General features: G+C 37.5%; 1 protein-coding gene across 1 annotated transcript; it reads right to left on the reverse strand.

Moving 5' to 3' along the window:
- Positions 1-4,258: 4,258 nt before the first annotated feature.
- Positions 4,259-25,191, reverse strand: LOC146315992 (aminopeptidase Ey-like). The gene is made up of 23 exons (XM_084734737.1): positions 24,900-25,191; positions 22,215-22,312; positions 20,951-21,067; positions 19,699-19,885; positions 19,473-19,615; positions 17,300-17,436; positions 16,986-17,112; positions 15,916-16,070; positions 15,714-15,827; positions 15,444-15,587; positions 14,096-14,161; positions 13,877-13,942; positions 12,338-12,510; positions 11,106-11,185; positions 10,754-10,884; positions 10,539-10,594; positions 9,977-10,124; positions 9,365-9,456; positions 7,437-7,547; positions 7,185-7,352; positions 5,118-5,258; positions 4,835-4,916; positions 4,259-4,751 (listed from the first exon to the last, which is right to left on the reverse strand). The coding sequence occupies exons 1-23, from the start codon at positions 25,037-25,039 to the stop codon at positions 4,587-4,589; spliced, it is 2,841 nt and encodes a 946-aa protein (XP_084590863.1). The 5' UTR covers positions 25,040-25,191; the 3' UTR covers positions 4,259-4,586.
- Between the last annotated feature and the right edge of the window lie 180 nt (positions 25,192-25,371).

The following is a 25,371-nucleotide window of genomic DNA, read 5'->3' on the forward strand; positions in this document are numbered from 1 at the left end:
TGTTGCATTCAGCAGTTATCTCTTGTGTTAAATTTTCTTTCAGATACAAACAGTTTATGAGGTCCGGACCTGTTGTAGAGTCATATGCAGTCAGTCTGCTCTTATCACAACTAATGACTGTATATTTCATTAGTTTGAAGACATTTTGAGTTTGAAAAAGAAATTACATAACAGCACTGTAAATGTACTTCTAAAGTTAAATTTAAAGTTAAGTTAAATTCTTTATGGATCTCTGAAAGTAAGACTTCAATCTCCAAACTTGTAAACTTCTTCTTTTTACTATTTGATGCCATTTTCATGAATGGACACTTCCTGACATATGAAGCAAGAAGTGCAACCTTATATGGTATTATTGGGGCATTAATTAAGCTCATTTCCAAATCTCATGCACGTGCACTCAGATACTCACAGGTGGGTCATTTATACAGGTATCTAAAGTTAAGAGTATTTGCTGAATCTGACGTGGCATATTCGTTTGAGCCAACCGTACGAACAAAAGTGAGAGAAATTTAAGATAAGAATATGAAAATGTTCTTACATTAGGCCTAATGTGTTTTGAAAGAAAATCTTCAGATCCTTTTGCAACTGGTGACCTCAGAATGACCTGAGAGTTCAACCTGATTACCAACCACCTTTAACTCCTAGAATCATCAGTAGTTGACATCAGTAGTGAACACTGCAGTGCTCTTACTTGCAATCAAAGTTCATCAGCAGTTCATCTCTTGTGCTCTGTATGACCACCATCACCTTTCCTCTGCAGTTCAGAAAAGTCTGGCTGAGTAACACTAGTCTGATGTCACTGTCCGGCTGCCATCAGTACAGCTCCTCACTGGCTTGATGTACGCTGATAACATTTACTTTTCTGTCTCTGTCTGAACTGAGTATTGGATTGGTATATTTCCTGGAACAGAATGTTTCTCTCTTAATCATTTTCTTTTTTTTTTTTTTTTCACTCACACCTGTCCTGGGCCTAACAATAGTAATGGTATTATTGCACCACCTTGTGGAAGACACTGATAATCACAGTTGGTTTGGTCTTCCTGTTAGCATGCACAGAAGAAATCCTGCAGTGGGACCACACACTGTCCTCCCTGCAGTATAACAGACAATGAAATGTGTCACTTTCTAACAGTAATAGTTTTCATGTTATAACATGAAACAGCTCACGTTTTAACATTATAAAAGTTTCTTGTAACAACCTGATAACATTAAGTTACTAAGTTGAAACTTATAATATAGTGTATTGTTCTAACATGATGAGTTTTTATGTATGTAATAATGTGAAAATATATTGTTATAACATCTTGTTATAACAATAAACTTTTCATGTTATAGCGTGAAACTGATCCGTTTTTCTTTTTTTTAAATTCTGGTTTGGCAACAATATGCTGCCATAGTTGTGACACACCTATTTTTGACAATATATTTTTGACAATATATTTTCTTTCTTTTCTGTACTGTAAACCAGCTGCAGTACAGTACTGGTGCGTGGTGTTTTTGTTTTATTTTTCTTGCACAGTTTGATGTTAATATGTATTTATTACAGATGATTTTGTGCTGCGACTGGTTGTGTAAATGACTGCATGTTTGTCTAACATAGCTTTGTTTCAATGTGTTTGTGAGTTTGGTCTGGATTATGTTTTTTTTTATCACAGAAAGAAAGAACCATCAGCACTTAGATAGTAACTGTTCACTGGTTTACAGATCTGATATTGTGTCAACAGTGAGAAGCTTGTGCTTGTCTGTGCTCAACGTCTTCCAAAAAAAAAAAAAAGAAAAAAACACATTTAGTCTGTGCTGACCAGAGGACGCAGATCTGAACCTCCACCTCCCTCTGCTGTTGTTTGCTTTGATCAAACTTTGGCTGCGGTCTTGAAGCTGAAACTGTTAACTGTGTCTCAATGTCGAATTATGAGCAGTCCCTCTGTTGCTTTACGTGACACTGTCATCACTATTTTTTTCTGAGATGCACATTCATCAGCTGTTTTAGGGACATTTCTTTCATTAATGAAGAGGAAAACAAACTATCTGGCTTTAGTGTGGAGCTTCGTAGAAATAAAACGAAAACAAAGCAGTCAAGATGAGCTTTAACTGCTGTATATGACCATCACTTCTCTCCTCACAGGGATACACGGAAGCATCGGGTCGAATTGGGAATGTGGGATATTTTTGGGACCAGTACACACAAAATAACCTTTTCTACCTACAGTATCATGTAAAGGAAACAAAAGTTCAAAATGTCGGCAAGTCCCTTTAACAAGGTTAATTGCAATGGAATAATCATATATTTAAAAAAAGTCGCTGCTTACAATATTGTCTGTATGTTTTCTTGCAGAAAATTCATTTAAAAATCTCTCATTTGCCCCTGTGGGAAATTGCAAAGATGGATGTAAAATATTACCATGGTTCCAACAAAAAGAGAAAAATGGCTTTTGAATGCAGTGTGTCTTTTTATTAATTCATGTCTTTATTTATTTGGACCTGTGTCTGACATTGCTTTAAAGCAAAGATAAAAAGCCATAATGTGTTCTCTGTTTGAATATATATTTTTTTGTATTTTAAATCACTGTTTTTCTTTTCATTGGTGGAGGAGGATATGAATTCCTTCTGTGCAAAATGTTTTATTGTTTGATTTCATTTCTGTGTGTATTTGTGGCTGTGACAAATCAGACTAATAAAATGAGTTCATCAATGCACATTTGACTTCTCATCAAATAAATCACAGGTACAGCATTCAGACCATTCAGACCAGTGGTTCCCAGACTTTTCCAGGCATGCCCTCTTTCAGAGGCTGACAAAAGTTTGAGCCCCTCCACCCCAAAATTTGTAATCAATCATTAACAATAACTGGGGGTGGAACTGATAAAAAAAAAAAAATGAATTCAAAAACTGAACATTCGTGAAATAAAGGTTAGCAGGATAGAATCAGCAGACCCTGATTTGTTTATTTTGCCTACATAGATCATATTGATTCAACTTTGATTAGATCTTTATTTCTCCCCAGGGGTGGATGTCCACTGATTTAGACAACAAATCAGGGGCTGAAAATCTGATCTTGATCATGGCTCATAAATATCAATATTCATACATCCCAAGAGTTGCAGAGGGGTGTGACAAAACACACCAACACACCATTATTACAATGGCATTTGAATGAAAGACTTACATACACTTCATTGCAGAGCATTATTGTGTGAGAGTTCAGGTGACATGCCAGTACAGTAACAGCAGCTTTTCACTTACTTCAAAACCAGATTATTCTAAATTTATATGAGTGAAGGCCTTTTCACACCAACAGTGGTGACTGTAATTGCAAATTAAGAAGTGAACTTCAACATGCCTGACTATTCACATTAAGCATGATGTGATTTTGCGAATTAATTATTAAGCTTCTAAAAAAAATTGTGCACTGGTAAAAAAGTTGTATTCAGCATGAGTAAAAATGACCTGGTGCTCCTTTTACTAAATAAAATGAAGGGAAAAGCAACATACCAGGGCAGAGTCCTGCACGGGTCCAGTTTTGCAAACCCGCCCCTGTTCACACCTGCAAAGCTGTGAACCAGAACCGAATCTTAACCCGCAATTATCTCTAAGTCAAATCTGTACCTGCCTGGAACCATGAATATAAGCCCCCGACCTGACCTGCACCTGCAAATAAACCACTATGCACAGCAGCTGTGCTCCTGCAGCTGTTGATGTGTTTCCATAGCGACAATGAGGCTAGCTTACAGCTATCAGAAGCTAATACTCTTCAAAACTTTTTAGAAGCTGCAAAGACACTGACAACGTTAATCTCAGCCTTTGAGTGCACCAAAATCCAAAACTTGGCCTTTGACGCTGTATTGTTCACAACTTGTCTTCCAGAGACAGTGTTTGCCTCTTTGTCATCTATTTTATCCAGCAGCTAGCCTACACTGCTGTCAGATCAAACAGTGACTTCTCATTGTTTGGCAGGGTGTGCGGTCAAAGGTTGTGTTGTAGGCCTCCACAACAAAATCCTGCTGGCTGAATTAGGTGTAAATTTTAAAAATACTGCACAATCATTTTCATCTCTGATTTCTCAAGGGCAAAATGCATGTTATTGAATTGTATGTGTTATATTATTGTTGTCTCTTACTGCCTGCACCTGTGAATACATACCAGGTACTTGGTGTTGATGTGAAAGCTTGCACTGACTGGATATGGGTTTGAACAATGGCATATATTAGAAATGGGCAGGATTACAGTCAACAAAAGTAAAGCTAAAGCATCTTGCTTGCCCCTGGTGCAAGCATACAGTACAAGTCAAAAATCCTGCTTCCCGAGGTTAATTATTAAAGTGTAAATTAATTGCACGAAAAGAAAAAAAAACATGTCTGGTGTTTAAAGGCCTTAACTTTGTGTCATCAAAATATTAGTATAGAAATGTACTTGTTCGACCGTACTCTTTTTAAAAATGTCTTTGCAACGTAATTCCTAGAAATTCTCTGGCTTGTCATCAGTCGCCCCAAGTTTCTGTTATATTTATTGGTTTATTTCTTCAAGAGAAAAACACATCACTTTTTATACTGGAGATGAGTCAAGGCTCCCATCTCTTTCTGTGCCTGTTAGTGGGACTGATGTCCAGTCTGACTCGTGAACCAGTCTAAGACCTCCTGCTTGTTCTGTTGCAGCCACTTGATGTTAGCTCTGGTCCTCTCCAAGGCCTGATCCACAGCCAGTGTGGCAGAGCCGAACCCTGCCTCTCCGTGCTCCTCCACAAATTCCTCCAGCTGGCAGAGGAAACCCGAGAAATGAGCTCAGACAGCAGTTTGACATTTATAATTGAACCATGAATTACTCAGTGAGTGCATACCTCTTGTAGCTCAGCGGGTGTAGAGAACCTTGCTGTGACTCCACTGATCAAAGAGGCAAAGGAGAAAGAGCCCACGCCATACCTGAAAAAAAAACAAGCTCAACTCAAACAAGAACTGATCCTGATTCTGCCACAACACCTTCACATATTAATGTAGGAATGAATACAATCTGATTAGATTCTCTCATATGGAATCTAGTTAGAGTTAGAGCTCATATCTTTTTTTTTTCATATAGACCTACAAACAGATTCAGCTGTTTTTCTTTCAGAGAGTTGTACTCACTCTGTGAACATGTACTCCCAGTGTTCCCTGACAAAGTCCCATGCCAGACTCTGTCCCACTCTGTTGCTGGCGACAGATGTGATGACCGAGGTGGCGTCCTGCTTGCGGATCATAGCTGAGTTTAGGGTGTAAGACAGATACCTGTGAGAACAGAAAATACAGGCATGACAGTTTCACTCTTTTGATTATTAATAGTTTTCTTTCTACTGGCACATTCCCTTTGAGGTTTAGGCATGAAATAGTTCAGCATTTACTGAAAAATTTGACCAGTCAGTTGAGGACTATTTAGGAATATTTCAAGACCTAACCAAATGTTTTGAAAAAATATTTTCATTTATTTATTGATATTTTTGAAAACTTCAAACCTGACATATGATCTATAACATACAAAATGAATGGGATGTTACATCTGAGCACGAGACCAGCCCAACCCAAGAAAAAAACAGACTGTGTGTTTCTGTCAGAGCCTGATAATAGTTGGATAACCCCTGCATAATTGCACATTGAAACACAAGATCTTCTCCTTGCTTGAAAATCTTTTCACTTTGTTTCTTCCATACATATATATTTATTTATTATATATTATAATGAACCACAGTATATAGTGAAAGCAAAGATGGCACCCATTCAGTCAAATGAGAGTTGCTCACCCAGCGTATAAGCCAAAAGTTTTCTAGTTTCTTGGTTTACCTCCTGATTATACAGCCACTGAATATGCAGTTCCCTCTCAGCCCATACACTTGATACTGTGACGATGTGAAACCGTTTGTAAATAGCTTTTTTTTTAGCTCGATGAAAGCTTTACAAATATAAAAACTTTATGAAAGAAAAATGTATAATAGAAAGTCATAACTGATCTTGTTTGTGGTCCAAGGTGTCCTGTCAACAGTTTTACGGATGTCTCTTTTACAACGGTGGGCTATGGGGGAAAATGCTCTCTGGGCTGGTGGGGAATTTTTCACTGCAATACCGCGAGTGGCCACAGGGAAAAATTGGTGGCGAGGCAGAGCAGCAATGCCCTGTCTATTTCTATTATAAGTCTATGGTTTGCTCTCAGTAATTCCTGACTTTCTGATTTGTTTATTGCAGGTTAAGCCCAAAAACACCCATGAATTAATCAAGGCACTTATGTGCAGCTGATAAGGTGTATCCCACACTGTGCCTCCATGGCACAAGATGGCAAAGCTGGATTTGGGCACACCTTGAATAAATTAAAACCCTTGTGCCTTGTGATTTGAACTATACGCTTTAGATCACTGTAAGACAGTACCCTCTTTGTCTCTGTCACCCTGAAATTTTGCGGCAGCAGGCTAAAACATGTTTATTGCCCCAGCCAACCGTGGCATGAAATATCTGCCCTTGCAATAAGTTCAGACAGTTTACTTTATTCAAAACAGACAAACCACCACACTTTTGAGGAAAAGTTTTTACTCTGACATAGGAGGTTAAATAAAGGTAAATGGTACACCACAACTAATAAGCTACAACATTTCATCCATTTTAGACTCTCTAGCCCTGTCAGCACTGTCAAGATGGTTTCTTTTGGTCATATGGCACAAATTTGTGGGTCAAAGTCAAACTCTTCATGACAAAATTTCAGTTTGAAATCCTGGTGTGTTCAAGGCCTCAAAGACAAGTTTTTGATTGGTTTCATTCCTACTTTTGTGATAGGAGAACCACTGTTGAAATTGCGAGGGCCTCATTAACATCCTGTGGTGTCCCGCAAGAGTTCATTTTAGATCCTCCTTTATTCTCCATTTAATTGCTGCTACTTTGCCACATTAACAAGCCTTTATTTATTTACATGTGAACTCTATGATGGCAAAACAGCTGTGTACCTATTAAACCTGGTGACACTCTACATCTATCCAGTCTAACATTTGATAACCTGATTATCCACAGTTATACTTTCTTCTGTAATTAATAATTCTTCTTGTAATCTAAGTATTTTGGTATTTATAGTTTTCATTCTGTTTCACTGATAAGCACTATGTCATTTTGTTTTCAATATTCCCTAATTTTCCTATGACATCATGACATCTTAGTAAAGGATGGAAGGATGCGCACCTTTCCAGCAGCTGTGTGTTGCTGGTACAAGCCAGGGCAGACATGAGTTTGCTGGCCTCGCTGGCTAAAGTAGCATTCTTGAACTGTGACCAGACAAACTCCCACTCAGTCTCACCACCCGCTGACATGGCACTGCAGTACACCACTGAACGCAGGTTGGGATCGATCCTGTTAGAGATAACTCATTGATTAACTTCATCCAAAAGGGGACATGATCTAATTATACATACTGTATATATATAAAAGACCAACAAATTGTGTTGAGGGTTGTCCATCCACTGTTTGAACCATGTGTTGGTCAGGTTCTGGCATTCTGTTACTCCAGTCCTGCAGGCCATACGGATGGCGTTCACCTGGTTATATCTGCAGGAGGAAGCAAACATGAGCAGCAGTCCTAAAGCCATGCTAGCAGAAATTTTAGGCTGGGTTTTGAGCTAAATCAAAGATCTGCAGCCTGAGCCTCATGTGGTTCTTTAGGCCCTCTGTATTGACTCCCTGTGGCTTTGACAAAAATTGACATGGAAATGACCAGCAGTTATTTCTCTACATTTGAGTTTTTATCTATTATTTTCATAGGAATAGTGTGATTTTTACATTCTCCATTTGTAAAAATGTGCAGCCTATACACCATGTTTTAATTTTTCATCAATTAAAATGTGTATAATGTGTCATAGCCTAGGCTTTTCCAAACTAATATTGATAGAATTTGTGATTAAATCTGCATACATTTTTGCCATCCCTTAAAGTCTCCATGCCACCCTTTTGCCACCCCTTTAATATTAAGTTAAATTAATAAGTTTTAAGTTCTGCTTTTCCAAAAGAGAATGTGACATTTTGTACATTTGTAAAATCTGGACTATTTTTAAAGTGCCTGGAGACAGAACAACAACAAAAACAAACAAACAAAAAAGATAAGTATGGAGCTCTTGGTAAGTGGCCATCTGCCTGCTATTTTGGTGGTGATGAGGGACTCACATATAGAACTTATTCATCAAAAGTTGAGCTGATTGACTGTGGGCAACAGTCTGCCTGTCATTACTCATGAACCTGGTTGTTACCCCTCTGAACCCACTGTATAACATGTAAATAGGGATAGAGTTTTGGATCCTACTTCTCATTTGATATTAACTCATTAACATTTACCTAATGGATTTATGGGTGCAGTAATGAGTTCCAAGTCTTCTTCAGCACAACATGATGTTCATTTTGTACAATATGGTCCCATTTAGAATAAAATCTGACCACTCAGGGCATGCTTTTGGGCAGTGATTCCCTAAGTGTGGGCCGCAGCCCTCTGGTGGTCGGCCTTTAGAGGGAATTTTTTTTTTTCAACTTTAAGTTAAGAAATTACCATGACATATTTATAATTAACTTTAAATAAGTAATCACAACTAATGAAACAAAGCCATGAGATTGAAATGACATGTTATTATTCAATTATCTGACCTAGTTTAACATGTGTTACACTGTATTTCCTGAGCTGTCACATTAACAGCAGATTCTATCTTATTTCTCATCACTGGTATGATTAGTCTCATGTGTTGGTCAGAGTTGTGTAACATTCTGGGTCTCATCATGTTATTTCCTGTTTTATTTTTTAACGCTACCTCTTGTGTCTTTTCAGTTTCCTGTGTTTTCCCGCCCCTCATCAACCACACCTGAGGCCACTCACTCACCTGCCCCTGATTACCCTCCTTACCATCCCCATGTATTTATACCCCCACCGGCTCCACATGTCTTTGCCAGTGTTGTCAATGAAGCTGCTTCTTGCTTTGCTGTGTTAGGCTCCATGATTTCGTTTCGACTTCACCTATTTATGGTGTATTTGGTATAATTTTAGTTTTGTGCCTTTTTTTCCTGTCTGATTTTGTTTGCCTTTTTGGACTCCTTGTGTTTGCCTTTTGGACTCTAGTAAAGACAGTGATTTTTATTTGAACCTCACTCTGCCTCCTGTGTGTTCTCTTCACCTGAGTCTCTACCTTCCAGAGTTGTTACAAGTTGTGATTAAAGGTTTGAGTTGGCTGCAGAAAAGTGATTTAAAAAACTGAATGTACAGATGATACATGGAGCATCTTCTTGATATCGTGTCCTGTGTGTGTGTGCTGTGTTGATCTTTTTTCTATAAGGCTTTTTTGTGTTGTTTATGAGACTGTATTGTGTATTGGACTGAGTGTACTCACTTGTCAGTGTGTCTGTCAGGAACATGGGTCCAGTTTGATGTCATGTTCTCAAAGAACAGGAATAGGGGAGTTACCAGCTTATTCATGTAGTCCTAGAGGTATGACAGAGAGATGAGGGAAGGATGCAGGTTCATCAGGAGGACTAATGGATACCGAATATACTGTATTTTCATCTGTGTGCAGGTGTGCCATCACCTGTTAACCTATATTTTTAGTTATTGTTAGTTTTTGTATGTGAGAGGCTGTGATAAGAGCAATGATGTTTTAATCTGTTATGATGCTCCAACACCAGATTGTGTCAGGGAGACTGGTTCATCACTATCTTGGCCTTGCTATTATGACTCCTCCTCAATATCACAATGGTGCATTTTAAAGCTGCATGCTTTCACTTCTTTCCTTCACTGTCATTATGTTATATTATGTCTGTTGTGATGGACAGGGTGTGGTTTGATAATCTTGCATTAGGGCCCAGTGGTAAGTTGTCATGCCACCGTCCAAGAGGCATAAAGGTGAACATACTGTGAGTGAGGCATCCAAGATATGCTTTGCTTTGAGGTACTAAAATCCTACAATAGCAAAACAGATCTGACACACAGAGGTCATGTAGTGTACCTGCATGGGCTGGTATACTTCGGTTCGGTCCAGCATGAGATAGTAATAGTTGAGATTATTCAGAGCAGACTGCCAGGGCATGTATTCTGTCTCCTTAGACAGGTAGGAGGTTGTCCTCAGAGCGAGAGTGGTGGAGACCAGCTGAGCCCTGCAGACAGAAGAGATACACATGTACTACATGTACACATATTTTACATTATTCAATATAAAGTTTAGATATCTTTCTTTCATGCCTCTGCCCTGATGCCATGGAGGTAAATATGTTTTTGGCAAAGCAGGGTCCAGCCCTGTAACTGCAAGAGTCTGTCACTGACTGACTGACAGATTACCATGAAATCTGCTCAGTGCATTCATTATTTCTAACAGACCCTGTCAACTCATTTGATTTAATCATCTTTCATCTAGCTCCCTTACACAAAGATTTCACTTTAGCCCTACTACTAGTTATAATCTTAAAATAGCAAAATGGTTCATTGATTACTTGCTTGTGATTTTCAGTCATAATATTTCATTGTTTTGCAAGATTTAATAACATTTAGTAGATTTTGCTAAAGTGGCATACCTGGCCAAATTGAAAGCGTCATCCACAAGCTGGGCTCTGTTAATCAAAGGTATAACCTGCAGAGCACATTGAAATGCAAACAGCCATTATACAATCTGCAAATGCTACAGAAACAGAAATCTAACAACCAACACAGCTGAATCTGAGACAACCAAAGTCCTGCATCTATGAGACAGTAAAATGTGAACCATGTCAGAGCCAGTCGGACCGTATACCTGGTGAGATGAGTAAAGCTGATTGAAGAGCCTTTCCCAGTTTCCAAGGTCGTAGTTTACCCGGTAATATCCAGTTACATTAATGTTGGCCAGGACCCATAATCCACCACTCCTCATCTCCAAGTTTACCACTGACAGAGAAGAAACAGGGGAGAAGAAAAGAGCTTTGAAAAAGAAACTTTTTATTAATAACCTGATGCGATGTAAAGCACTGCAAACAAAATCATTTAAATTACAGTACTTTGAAAACTGTTTATGTAATGGACTGGCATCACGTTTCAATGGTTTTGCAATCAATTATCATACAACTTTTATCAGTATAACATATTATTATTATCATGTATTGACACACCTTCCTTTTCCATCAGCCACCAGAGGTCTCTCTGAACCTCACCAGACTTCATCCACCTGACAGGAATCAGCCACTCATAGCTAAGGGAGAAAACACGTGAAACTTTTATTCATGATTTAGGCAGAGGGTAGGGTTGAAACAATCATTTATTTAGATAAAATGATTCTACATTCACCCTGAATTACAACAAAAAACCACAAAACACCAAAAGAAACAAAATAAAATAAATAAATATAGTTTGATTATATTAAAGCAATGCATCATCAAAAGTGATTTCCAAAGTTTGTCCTCATAATTCCACACCTTTTGAAAATAATCTAAATCCTCTATTTTGTTATAACACTTACATTGTACCAAAATACATGCCTTAAGAAAACAACAATCACACCCCTGGCCAAACAACATGACCTTTCTTTTTCTTCCTTTTTTGCCAAATGGCAGTCCCTCCAGGATTTTGCGCCGCTTTATTAAGATTGTTGGGGCCTAAAATGTAAGATTTCACGGCAGCTTTCAGTATTTATAGAAATCTCCTTTATTTGTAAATGAAGAAATGCACAAAGAAGCAAAATCTTCTTGGAGCTCAAACTCAGTCAAAACAGAACAAAAAAAGTTTTTAAAAGTCTGCAAAGCATTGATTAATATTAATAACAATAACTGAAATGAAAAAAATGTGTTCAGTTCAGTTTATTTAGACACACATGTCTGATGTTTGCTAGATGAAGTGCTGTTATTGATGGAAGTCTCAGGAAGCAACCATGATTGGTCAAATTTGTGGAAAGTTTGGAGAAAAATTGCAAGGTTGCACAGAATTCATGGGGATTGGTTAAATTTGCATCAATTGTTGCAAATATAACATCACAACTTTCTGGAGGGACTGATAAGGAAAAACAAACATAAACATCTGTTCAGTAAAATGCTCTCAGAAAGACGTTAATAAAATGCTTAATGCCCTAAATAAAGACATCCATTTAGAACAATGTACAAAACAATGAAAAATGGTCTCTCTTATAGAACAAAATAAAAAAACACAGAAGGTAGAGGGCAAGAAGGAAACAAGACAAGACAAATACAGACAAATTTGACAAATTTGAAAAGTCTGACACATTTATGCATTCTGCTTTGAAGGAAAACATGAGTCAGTTAAAATGAAGTAACTCATGATGAGGACTGATTCTCTGAGGAAATATAATCCTCACAGATACTCTGAAATGCTGTTGTGTTGTGGTGCGTACTTGTAAGGTGACTGGACCGTGATGTTAGGCTCTGGATCCAGCAGAAAGTACTTCTGGGATACCTTTCCTGTGGTGGTATCTATGGTAACCACAGGGAAGCCCATCTGGAGCACCCAGTGGTTCATGATTTCAGGAACTGGACGAGGAAGTGAAACATCATTGGTTTTCACCGCCTGTTGACAAAATTGACAGAAAACTTTTAAAAAATCATTTTTTTTTAAAACACGTCTGTGTCTAGTTTAGGGTGTTTTTATTACATACTATGTTACATGAATATGTCAGATATTAAAACAATGATTTTCTAAAAGTAACTGTGCTGCTGCTACTGTAACTTTACTGTTACTTGTAATTTTTTGTTTATTTTTATATTATTTTATATCAGGCCTAGGTGAAGTTTCATATTGGTCAGTATCAATTATTGATCATGTAGGTTGTGACTGGCTACATGTTGTATACTTTGTGGGGTAGAAGCTACTAAGGTGATGAAATGAGTAAAAATCACAATATTTCACAATATTAATCAAAATTAAATGAACAGCAACAATAATTTGACTTAAATTAATTCTGCATTTTGACAGAGTCCTTTCAGCATTTGCCACAAATTGCATCACATCAAACACATTAAAAAATGTATTTTGATGCACATATCAATGTGCAGTAGATGGAAAAACATGATGCGAACTGAAAGAGGTAAAGTTAAACATAAATGAAAGGTATTTTGGCTGGTTCTGAGTTGATGCAAGTGAAATGCCACATCAAAGTGAACACCAAAATTGACTCTCCTGCCTAATCAGTATAAACACAATTGTGCACGTCGTTTCACTGCAGCTCGAACACGTTTATTTTCAGACGCAGATGCAAAACACCAAACCTTCCTCCCTGATGACCTCATCTGCACAAGGTCAGGTCTCTAAAGGAGGTCCACACAATCCTGGCTGATCCGAGTGAGTCTCCCCCTTGCAAAGGAGTTTAACACTAGAACAAACAAGGTGTTCATTTTGACCGTTATATAAATTACACAAAGGAAAAGAAAAGTTTACATTTTTACCTCTTTCAGCCCCAGGCAGTCATACTGACTACATGGAAATTGCCGCTGTTCGCTTGCTACTTTTTGCTCAGTTAGAATTTGTCTTGGTTGCATAGCAACTATCATTGTCTCTGTCAATAAAATTTCACCAGTGGTCTCGATTTCCAATTTCCCAACATTAAAGTACAAATAATTAATTAATTAGACTCAATTAAAAATAAAGTAGGGGAGACCAGGGACAGTTGTAAAACTTTTTGTCTCAGTACCCACCACTCACTGAACTTTTGTGTTAAAGCGCTCACATTTTGAAACAAATTATTACTTATTTCAAACAGCAATGTTTCCAGCTTCTTTTTTGGTTTTATTTTTGTTCTTGTTTCAATCATGTTTTGCCAATGGTGTTTCTGCCACTGCACCACATGTTGCAAATGAAGGTAGAAGTAATAATAATTTTTAAAAAAATGTAGATTTCTAACAACATATTTTGAAAATAAAATAATCTTCAATTTTACCATTTGTAGATGGTCCCACAAGTCATTTCCTACTGTGTTATTGTAGGCAAAGTGATTGAGATAGCTCTGGGGAGGAAAGAAAAACACAATCACTCTTAACATACTGTCAGAATGACTTTTTTCTTCTGGCTGAATGATGACAGAGACTGTAATTTATCTCAACAAGCTGTTTTAGCTGCTTTTACATAACTGTGCCAATAAGAATACAGACAAACGCACATTGAGTCCCTGGACAAAGACAGGCTCTGAGAGGAAATCGGACAGCATCCTCAACACTGCTGCACCCTGAGGAGACACAGACAGACAGACAGACAGAGGCAGAGGGGTCACTTTATAAAATCAATTAATTTGCAAGCCCAATACTAAGTTCCTGCAGGAGAGAAGCTGCAGTTTCAGGACTGCAGTTGTAGGACTCGCCACAATAACACCTAGCGGTCTGACTGACTGTAAAAGTGGAAAAAAGACAGTATTTCATTCATACTTTGCTATAGTGTTTAAGGTTTATTCCAACCAAATACTATTTTGTTTCACAACTTGTAGTTCCAAAGGATTATTCCACCAAAATACTAATATCTAGTGTTAAATATTTACTCAGTTCAAATAATCTGTTATAGGTTTAAAGGTTTATTCTGCCAAAATTATTTCTGTCCAAGTGCCTTTATTTGAAAGATTTATTCTGCCAAAATACTACTAATGACTTATAGTTCTAAAGGTTTTTTCTACCAAAAATCTTCTGTTTAACAAAAATCATTTTAAAGGTTAAACAACTCAAAGGCTTATTTCACCCAAATACTATTTTCTGCTAAGGACTTACAGTTTTAAACACTTATTCCATCCAAGTTCTACTTTGCCTTGCAATTCAATTTGGTTGCTAAGACTTAAAATTTGTATAATTAGCAGAATTAGCTCATTATATTCAAGGAAAAATGAAGACAGAATCATTTGCTATGGCCTTGCAGTCTTTTATTTATTATGAAAGTCTGGTTTAGACCTGCTAAATGTGACTAACAGAGACTTCTGTAAAATGAACTCAACTAGATCTCAACCAGATATTTGAAAGGTCGGACAGAGGCAAAACACAAGGACGACTCTGGGGGCAGATTGAAGAGATATATCATACGCACACGCTTGATACAATAAACATTAACAAGCAACAAAAAGATTCAAGAAAACAGTACAAACTAGAGTTACCGTTTCGTGGTTTTTTGCCTCTGCAATCCAGTCAAGTTGCAGTTTATATCCATGTGTGTCCAGACTTAGAACATATATGTAGAGCAGATTTTGAAGGATTTAAATAAAAGGCATCAAGTGTACTATGTAGGTAGGTGGTGCTGTGGTGAGAAACTAGGGTTGTGAAAATGTGGTCCTACAGCTGTGGTCCTGAAACTGCAGCCTCCTCTTGTGCAGCCACACCCCACTCTTTGCAAGGCAGTAAGTGCATTTTCTATATATTCTATATAAATTAGAAATAATGCTGTATGTATGTCCAGTTGTTAAAAATTCTGGTTTTCAATTAATGGTTATACTGTAATGTTTTATATCAGAGGATCTCACTATGAATGTGTACCTTGCTGTATGAGATGGCATCAAACTGCTCAGTGATCTGCTCCGGCAGGATGATGCTGTCTTCTTTAGAGGACAGAGGATGAGAGGAGGTCAAAGCATCGACTGCAAACACACGGTGGATGTCATCGAGCACTATCAAGTCTTTCTGGAGCAAACAGAGAAGACACAACTGTATTAAGATTTGATATGATGTGAAACTGAAGACACAAATGTGTATCGATAGGATGGCAGCATGTATGGATGGAACATTGGAGACTGGTAGTGTTCTCACCACGTTCCACGTAGGCTCAGCGTAGTCTGCTCCCAAGTAAGACACATAAGAAGCGAAGCCCTCATTCAGCCAGACCTCATTCCACCAGCGCAGAGTCACCAGGTTTCCAAACCACTGCGCAACACAGGACATTATTTCATTATTCAGTCAATGAGTAAAACAATCAATACATACAAGATTAAATGACAAAAACTCAGTTCACCATATGTGCTAGTTCATGTGCAATGATGGTGGCAGTGGTCTCTTTATTTCTGTTGGAGGAGGTCACAGGGTCATAGAGGAGGTTGGTTTCTCGGTAAGTCACTAAACCCCAATTCTCCATCGCGCCAAAATAGAAGTCTGGCAGAGCAATTTGATCTGTGAAGCACAGATAAGATAGAACTTTATTAAGGAATCATTGGTACCATGTCATGCTACCTTGATGAGAAGTTTGCTAAATAATGCTCCAAAGGCTGCATTTTGGCGAGTAAAAAATAGGCATGGCAAGGAGTCCCTTGTGATGTGTTTGGGGCAAAAAACATTAAGCTATTTGCACAATATAAATGTGTTACTTTACCCTACATTCCAGCATACTGGTGTCATAAGTTATGGTATCATAAGTTACATCTGACTGGAAAGCTGAGACTTTTGTGGATTTAGTGAGACCAGTTGTATTCCTGTGTTATGATGTTAGTCTCCAGAGAAACTAGGATAATCACAGCCTCATGAAACTTCACACCCAAAAAACTAGAGACCTGGAATGTCCATAGGATGGGTGGCTTTCATATGTACACTGACAATAAAGGGGTTTCTGCACAATCCCCAGAATACACTGCTAACCAGCCAGTCACTGAAAAGTGTAATTCATCTTCAAATGTCAAAAATTTCTGACCCCAAATCACAGCATGAATTTTTCTACAATGGTTTCCTGGATCTTTGTCTGAATGTGGTCTTTTGAACAGATTTTGACCTTTTTTTTTGCCAGTTCTCTAGTTGTCAAAATAGTTAAACAGTGCACCAATGTGTAATAAATATCAACCTAAAATCTACCCCAACATTTTTAAGACATGATAGAGCATGAGGATGGCTATCATGTACTTCAGTCACAATGTTCTAAGCCCTATTACAATCTTTCCAAATGTGAATTTGGGGTACAAAGAAAGCACAGTGTTTATTACAGACATGAAAAGCTCGACACACAGTGTGAAAGATTTGGATATTAATTCAACTTGTACTCACTACTCAATTATGATTTGAATCACCGAAAACTGATGATAATAAAAGCAGGCTCACCTGACTTGCTCAGGGGGTAGGAGATGTTATAGTATGACTGGAAAAAGTCCAGTACAGGTCCAGTCACATTGAGGGCATAATGTCCTTGTCCCTGCTCAATGGCTGTCCTACGAGCCCAGATACGGATCTGAACACACAACAGCACACTCTTATGTGTATGCATAAAGTTTGAAGACTAACATGGAGATATTTTTAAACTTACATGCTTTGCTTTAGTCACTGGTTACTTTACAAATTTTAAGTGCAGCTGAAATGATGAACTGATTAGTTGACTGACAGAAAATGAATAAGATAGCGGTGCATTAAAGTGTAACCTTAGTGTCTCCTTGTGTAGCATTGATGTGTGTGTAGTTAGAGATGACAATGGCCAGTAAGTAGGAGGACATTTTCTCAGTGGGCTCAAACGTAGTCTGTGTCACAGGTACTCCATCAACATTGATGTTAACAATTTCTGAAAAGACAAACACACAGTGAAACACACTCTGAACTACGGGATGTAAATTAGGCGGTGATATGGGAGTGGATTTTCACTCCTTTCCCATCCCACATCCTCAAAAATACCAGTGTCCAATCCCAATCCCATGACAGAGTAAAAAAAAGTGAAAAATTACTCCCATCCCATTAAAAACTGACCTACTGACTTTTTCTCCTGTTCTGTCCCGCTGCCATGATGAATAGAAGTGACAAAATTCCATAACTACTAGAATGACCATGTCATTTAAAATACCAGACTAAGAGATTAATACATTTATTCTGTTAGTTTATTTTTTAAAAATAAAATAACATCAAAATGTAAAATGTATTTATATATTTATTAATTTTCTCCCATCACATGTAGTAAACAGTAATGACTTTTCTGTAGGATAATAACCATCAGTGGTCTGATTCATATTTTAGATTCATCTAGAATTACACAAAGCGAGCAACGATTAAATGTGTTTTATGAGATTATAAACATGTTATTTTAACATTAATAATAATACATTTCCACCCAGAGCTATCACAAAAAATAATCAGAACCTATGGGAAAAGGCCAGAAACGAGTACTTTTGTGGAATTTATTTATTAAAAAAAAAAATGTTTAAATGAAAATACAAGACACTTAGGAAAAGTCAGGTACCAGCAACTTTTGTATTTTTTTAATTCAACAAAGTGATTGCACATATACATTTGGTCAAAATGACCGGCTTGGCTGTTCTAGTGTTAAGGAAAATGATAAATGTTTATTAATGTTTATTTGTTTATGTTTGTCTCTGCTGGTGCATAGAAGAGTCCAAATAGTTCTGTATCTGTTTGTATTGCAATATTAACTATGCACAGTCGTATTTACATGTAACACATGTAAAACTTTTACTTTACTTGATTATGGCAACTGTCTGTACATTTGCTGCAGGGTTATTCCAATTTTTGACTGCCCTGTTTTACACAACCACTGACAACTGACCTCTCACTCTTCTTAACCAGCCACTGGGGGTCGCAACTGATCAACAACAGCTTCAGTTAGAAATCTTGTTTTAGACAATGTGTGTGGAGGTCATGTTAATGTTGGTGGAACTTTGCACATCCGTGCTGGTTGCATCTGGCAGTTGTGGAGACATTGCAGTAGGTGCCTCACCATCTGTTGCCTGGTGGGGATCTGCACTCTACTGAATGACCTCTTCCAGTTGGTTGTGATAATGTAATAATTTGAAATCCACTGAGGTTTCAGAATCTGACTAGAACTACTTATGAATAATCACCTGCTTAATTACTAAAAGTCAGAAAATAAAGCTTCACTTTGCTCTGCAAACATGTTCCAGAAGGATCATTTATCTTCCACCTTATATAATCTACCATAGGTCTGAGTTTGGACAGTGCTATGATTGGATCACTACAGTGAACTGTATTATATGTCTTGCTTTTGTCTTGACCTTTGCATCATAGAAGTGCTCTACAGATAAACTTTATATTAACTTTTTTTAAAAACTGAACTCTGCATCACATTTTAGAATACAAGAAAATGAAAGAACAAAATGTGACAAAAGCTTTATAATTTTTCAGTGGCTGTAGATCAAAGTTTCCCAGTTGCATGATGATGATTTTGGTGCCACCAAATTCAAATTACTGACTGCCATTTTTAAAAAGTGTTTAGTTTACATGAGAGGATTTGACCTGCTGCAAAGTGAAATGTGGGTGGCTGTCACACGGCAGAACTATGTGTTTTATTTTTTTCTGATATTCATATTTTCTTTGTATTTATTGTAAATTGTTTTACATTAGTGTGATGTTTTTTGCATGCTTTTATTGTGTTTAATGGTATTAGCACTTGATTTTATTGTCTTTTATTGCATGGATTTCATTGTAGTATTTATGTCCTGCCAGGACATTTCTTTGTTACCTGTTGCTAGGCCTACATTACATGTGCACATGGTCAGATTAAATTGTTTGCATGCTGATTTAAGCTGAGGATGTATGCAAACGCAACCCTGTCTTAATTCATGTACTGACCTGTCTCCATGCCGTTGGACAGGGCCACACTTCCAGGGGGGTGAATGAGAGTTATATAGAAAACAGCTTTTAAAGCCGGCTCATCAAAACAAGGGAAGGTCTTTCTGGCATGAGTCGGATGCATCTGAGAGGTGGCAACGAACCTGAGAATGAGCAAAACCAGTGAACACAATGCAGAGGTATGAATTTGAGCCACCAAAACAAATCCAGATAGACACAGACTTACTTTTGCTCTCCATCTTCCTCATATTCGCTCCTGTAGAAGCCCTCTAAGTCATCAGCTAGTTCTCCAGTGAACTCAGTGTACAGCTGATACTGCTGTCCCTGTGTTAATTTACTGTTCAGCTGGATAACCAGATACTGGGTCTTAGGCTGCAGCCAGCAGGATTTAATAACAGGAGCAGACCCACCACCTGCATGAGGAAGAAATAGAATTAATTCAAAAAATGTGGAAATATTATATTTTTATTAGTCAAAAATGTAAAGAATTACTGATAGATTTCTTTTTTTTTTTTTTTAACTTTATTTGTGTGAGTCTTTACTAGAGACATGTTTTGAGCTGTATTCACCACAGATCCACCCTGAAGGATTTTTCCTCCTTCAGGCTTAAGGTTATATGACCAGGTCACGTTAGGGTCAGTTACAAATCTTGAAAACATATTCTCTGCCTCCTCTCTGTCTCGGGGCCAGCTGTCCTGATAACACTGTCTCTGTCTCACAGAGACAAAGGCTGTAGGAGGACATGTTTGTTCTTTACCTCAGACCAAACACTCTGGTACTGAAGTAGAAGGCACTGCATGTGACATGTAAACAAGACTTTGGTTAACTTAGGAAAAGCATAGCTTCCAATACTGGGGTTAAAGGGATAGTTCACTCAGAAATGAAAACTGAGTCATCATTTACTTGCCATTAGTCCACAAAACACTGCTGGAGTTTCACAGTGTTGCAGAATCTCCCAAAGCTGAAGTGAATGGTGACCAGTTTACAAATTGAATAAACAACCAAAAAAAAAAACATAAAATACCTCCATACTGCTCGTGTGGTGCAATCCATCTCTCCTAAAGCCCCAACATGCCAAGTTTACTTGAAAGACATAATTTTCACCATGTTTTTATCCTGAATCTTCACAGTAGATCCTTTTGCTTGGAGCCATGTTCAAGTGCACATGAACACCATCTGTACTGGGTGTGTGTGTGGTGTGATGGTATGTGTGCACAAGTGAATGTCATGTTGGGGTTTAAGAAAACTTGGATTACACCAGATGAGCAGCAAAAAAAAACTAAGCCTAAGTCTCCTAATTCTCCTCAACCTCCTCCTCTCCTCAGGAGGACAGAATTGGGTGGCAGTTACAGTGATTAATGTTGTGTTTAATCAATATTTAGGTGACATAAACAATATGAGATAAGGTACGGTATAGAAGAAGAAGAATCATGACTGGAAATTGAAATTCTGAATTAAGGTAATTTTTCTTACTGTACCTGAAGCATCAAGCCTGGCGATGTGTGTGTTGTCCAGTGTGGTGTAGTTGAGTTTGTTGGAGTGGATCAGGATCAGATCAGTTTCTTTCACACACTCAAACATCACAGTGGATCGTCCTGGTGGATGCACAGAGAGAGCACACACACATTTATTCTATATCATGAATAACAGACAGATACATGAAATCCATGAATCCATTTTTAAAAAGTAAAATTACAGAAATAAGTATATCGCCCAATTATGCATTTCATTTCTTATTTCTGTATCTATATCAGCATTATTGTACATATTTATTACATAATCTATTTATTAAAATATCCACATCTGCTTTTCTTTATGTATATTTTTATTTAATGATTGATTTCTTGTTATTTTTATTTTAGTTATTTTTGATTTTCAAAATATTCTTTCTTTCAATATTATTTTTTTTACATCCATCAAAATTTTAATTGTGGGGAAAAAACAGAAATCAAACAAAGTTAAAGGGATAGTTCACCAAAAAAATGAAAATGCAGTCATTATCTACTCACCCTCATGCTGATTGAGGGTAGGGTTTATTTAGTTAGTCCACAAAATACTGCTGGAGTTTTACAGGAAAACGGTGTTGAGAATCTAACAAACAACTGAAGTGAATGGTGACCCTTTTTAAATGTAAAGACACAACAACAACAAAAACAAAAACAAAAACAAACAAACAAAAAAATCTGTGAATTGCCTCCATACTGCTCATTTTGTGTCTCTGAAAGTAGGCACAAGTGAATACCATTCACTTGTGCCTGCACACTGTTACATCACACACATGCCCAGTTCAGACAGTGTGCATGTGGACTTGAATGAAGCTCCAAGCTAAGAATCTACAGTGAGGATTCAGACTAAGAACATGGTGAAAATAACTTTTCAAGTTAGCTTGGCATTTTGGGGCCTTGGGAGACTTGGATTACACCAGACGAGCAGTATGGAGGCATTTGATGTTTTTTTCAGTTGTTTTTTCACATTTGAAAACTGGTCACCATTCATTTAAGCCTTATAGGAGATTCTACAACACTGTTTCCCTGTGAAACTCCAGCAGTGTTTTGTGGACTAAAAAACTAAACCTGACCTTCAGTCAGCATGAGGGTGAGTAGATAATGACTGCATTTTCATTTTTTGGGTAAACTGTCTCTTTAATCTTTTTGGAAAATCGGGGATTTTTTTTCTGAACAGACTTACAGACAACTTAAAATCAATGCAGCCACAGGACTGGTGCTGTAAATGAGAGCCCACCTTTGAAAATGTAGAGGCCAGTGATTGGTTCAGGCCTGAAATGAGGCCACAGGGTGATGTTGTAGGAGTCAGGGACCAAATCAGTGGGGAGACGATAGCTGAGGGGAGGAAACACAAAGATCACTGAACTCAGTTTGTTCATTTAGGGCTCGTTATCTTATCCATAAAGTAGCACTGAGTGAAATGTTAAAGATGAGGAGCAGACTGTATCGTAATATAATCCATCGTTATATGTATCACAAGTCTGGATTTTCTCATATCTTCTTCTTCTTCACAATCATAAACACACATAAATGTCATCCATGATTACAGGCAGTTAAGAGCTGTGATGACAGATAATAAGAGGAGATAAAATGCAGAGACTTAAAATTAATCCTATTTTAACCCCATGGTGGTACATGACATAATAAATTTGAGCAATACTGATCTAGAGTAGGACTGTATGTGGTTACAAAAAGAAACAGTTAGAGGGATAGTTCTGTTTTTTTCAAAGTGCAGTTACATGAGGTTCTTGCCCTCAGTGTGTTACCTACAGCAAACAGCAGTCAAAAGCAACTTTTTTTTTTAAGAAAAAAAAGCAAGGGTTAGTTTGGATTCACCAAAGTTACACAATAAGAGAAACTCATTTAGGCAGGGGAACATGAACAGCTTCTGTGTTTTGCTAGGTAAAATTACTGTTGAGAAAGCAACTGGAGAGAGCAATATTTACCTTATAAAATGATTGTTTCCTGCCAGAAAAGTCTGACAGCAAAGCAATGTGGTGAAAATATTATAATGGTGTATAAAGGTGTCTAAAATACATTCTGCTGCTGACCCTGTCCACAGCAGGACATTACTTAGCTTCCGTGCTGGTGCTGCTTCTCCAAACTGGGGGTGTGTTAACCATCTACTGGAGGTCATACACTGACTATGGAGTACGTCATAAAACCACACTTCAAATAATTCAAACTATCCCTTTTACAGTCAGGGAACATTTGTGGTCAGGGTTAAAAGAAGCCAGTAAATGCAAGCTGTCAGTGGTGTCCAAGTCATATGATAAGGTGCATAAACATGTCATTGACATGACCTCTCTAAACCAGGATCAAGGATAGGGTGACCAGACATCCTGAAAAATTCAGGATTGTCCCTAATTACAAGCAGTTGTCCAGCATCCCAAATCCTGTCCTTTCTGTCTCAAAAACTGTTATAGTCATAAATAATATGAACATACATTTTTTTTATTTGTAAAATAATAAAAAGTAATATATAAAAAGTATAAAATAATGAATATAAAATCTAAAATAAGTAATACTGTATTACTGATGTGTTTTCTTTCACATGTTTATTGTAAATCACATTATGGAGAAATTTGTGGCAAAAAAAAGTCCAAAAATGTCCTGCTAAGTTCCTACAGCTTCATGACAATCTGATCAGCTGAAAGCAAGTTTAAAATCACTGTAACACACCTGTCAGCAGTGCCAGGACACTGCTCCATATCATTCACAGAATCTGTAACCCATATTTTACTCTCACCCTTAGAACACACAATATTTTGGAAAAATAAAAAAATAAACAGAATTTCATGATTTTTATTTATTTAGTTAGTTATTTTTTCAAAATATGACCCTTAGTTTCTAGCTGACACTCTGCAGAAACACATTGCACATTTCAGGCAGTGGTTCCCAAATTTTCTCTTGCATGTCCCCCTTTTAGAAGCCGGAAAAAGTTTGTGCTGCCCACCCCAATTTTTTATCAATCATTAACATGATAGTTCACCCAAAAATGAAATTTCACACAGGGGTGAGGAGATATTGAGTGAAATTTTATTTTTAGGTGAACTATCACTTTAACAGTAATTTGGAATGGAACTGATAAAAAAGGATTCAAAAGTTGAATTTTAGTGAAATGAAGGTTAGCAGGATAGAATTAGCAATCTTGTTTGTTTATTTCCCCTACATAGATCATATTTATTTAACTTTTTTTCACTCATTATGTGTTCCCTGATTCTCCATGCTCCCCCTGCAGTGCCTCTGTGCACCCGTAGGGGGGCCTGTCCCCAGTTTGGGAATCACTGATTAAGGGTATATAGTCAACATTTTCCCATTTTGTTTTAAAATAGTTCACATGCCAACTTTTAAAACATTCCATTCATAGTTAAATATCTAATTTCCTTCATATTTTTCATGAAAAGATTTGAAAAGTGAAATAAGCTGAGCAATAGTTATGATATATTATATATGCTGTAAATGATGGAAACAAATCTAATGCTTGAATATTCAATGAGTTATTAACAGTTGTATACAAAACATTTTTTCCACTCTTTATCCAACCATCTTCCCTGTGGTGCTGCTACGCAAGCAGTATCCTATTGATAATGGAGGCTGAGCAAAGAGGAAGAAGCTGTGAGCACTTTGAAAAAACATGTTAAATGGTGAATTAATCAATAATACAGATTTAGGAGTAAAATAAAGAGTAACCAATAGTTCATACTTACTACTTAATTTACTAATTTGTATTTTTGATACAAATTCTGAGCATATTTTTTAATTTTGTCATTCAGTCATGTGACCTGAGTACTTGACCCATTCCCCTTTTGCTGTTTCTCATGATATGAACTTCACCCACTTAACGTGTGTATCTGCTGCTGTGTGACAGTCAGTAGATGTTGTAGTGTGTCCTTCAAGGACACTGAGGTGTCAAACCTACCTGTCCCAAGGAGCTGTGACATCATCACCGTCTCCTCCTGTCAGGGCAATAGTCCATAACAAGGCAATGGTTGCCACACAGACCAGGGCTAAGACCACGAACAGAACACACACCTTGCTGACTCGGCAGCTTTTCCCCATGGCAGCGAACTGCACACAGCTAACAGAAGTCCCACAGATAGATCCCAAACTACTTTTTAGTGGCAAATTCCAAATACTGCAGTAAAAGACCTGATTCAAACCAAGTACGTCTTGTTCACACAGTCTCAGATCTCATGCAGAATGACAAACAAAAGTGATTGCAAACATTTAACTGCCCCACCCCCCGTCATCCTCCATAATCGAGCCTTCTCACCATTTAGAATGAATGGATGATATATTAGGACAGGACAGCTCTCGTGGGAACTAGAAACAACTGATAAGCATCTGCTCACAAGTGATAAGGCTGATAAATTATCTACCATGCTGTAGTA

The sequence above is a fragment of the Lutjanus erythropterus genome, chromosome 13 (genome assembly GCF_056507025.1).
Source record: "Lutjanus erythropterus isolate fLutEry1 chromosome 13, fLutEry1.hap2, whole genome shotgun sequence".
Lineage (NCBI taxonomy): Eukaryota > Metazoa > Chordata > Actinopteri > Lutjaniformes > Lutjanidae > Lutjanus > Lutjanus erythropterus.

Excerpts from the sequence above, each read along its gene's own strand:
- LOC146315992 (XM_084734737.1), bottom strand. The coding sequence starts at position 25,039 with ATGGGGAAAAGCTGCCGAGTCAGCAAGGTGTGTGTTCTGTTCGTGGTC. Across the intron at positions 17,113-17,299 it reads CTACACAAGGAGACACTAAG|ATCCGTATCTGGGCTCGTAG; the intron begins GTTACACTTTAA and ends TTGTGTGTTCAG. Across the intron at positions 4,752-4,834 it reads CACCCGCTGAGCTACAAGAG|CTGGAGGAATTTGTGGAGGA; the intron begins GTATGCACTCAC and ends TTCCTCTGCCAG.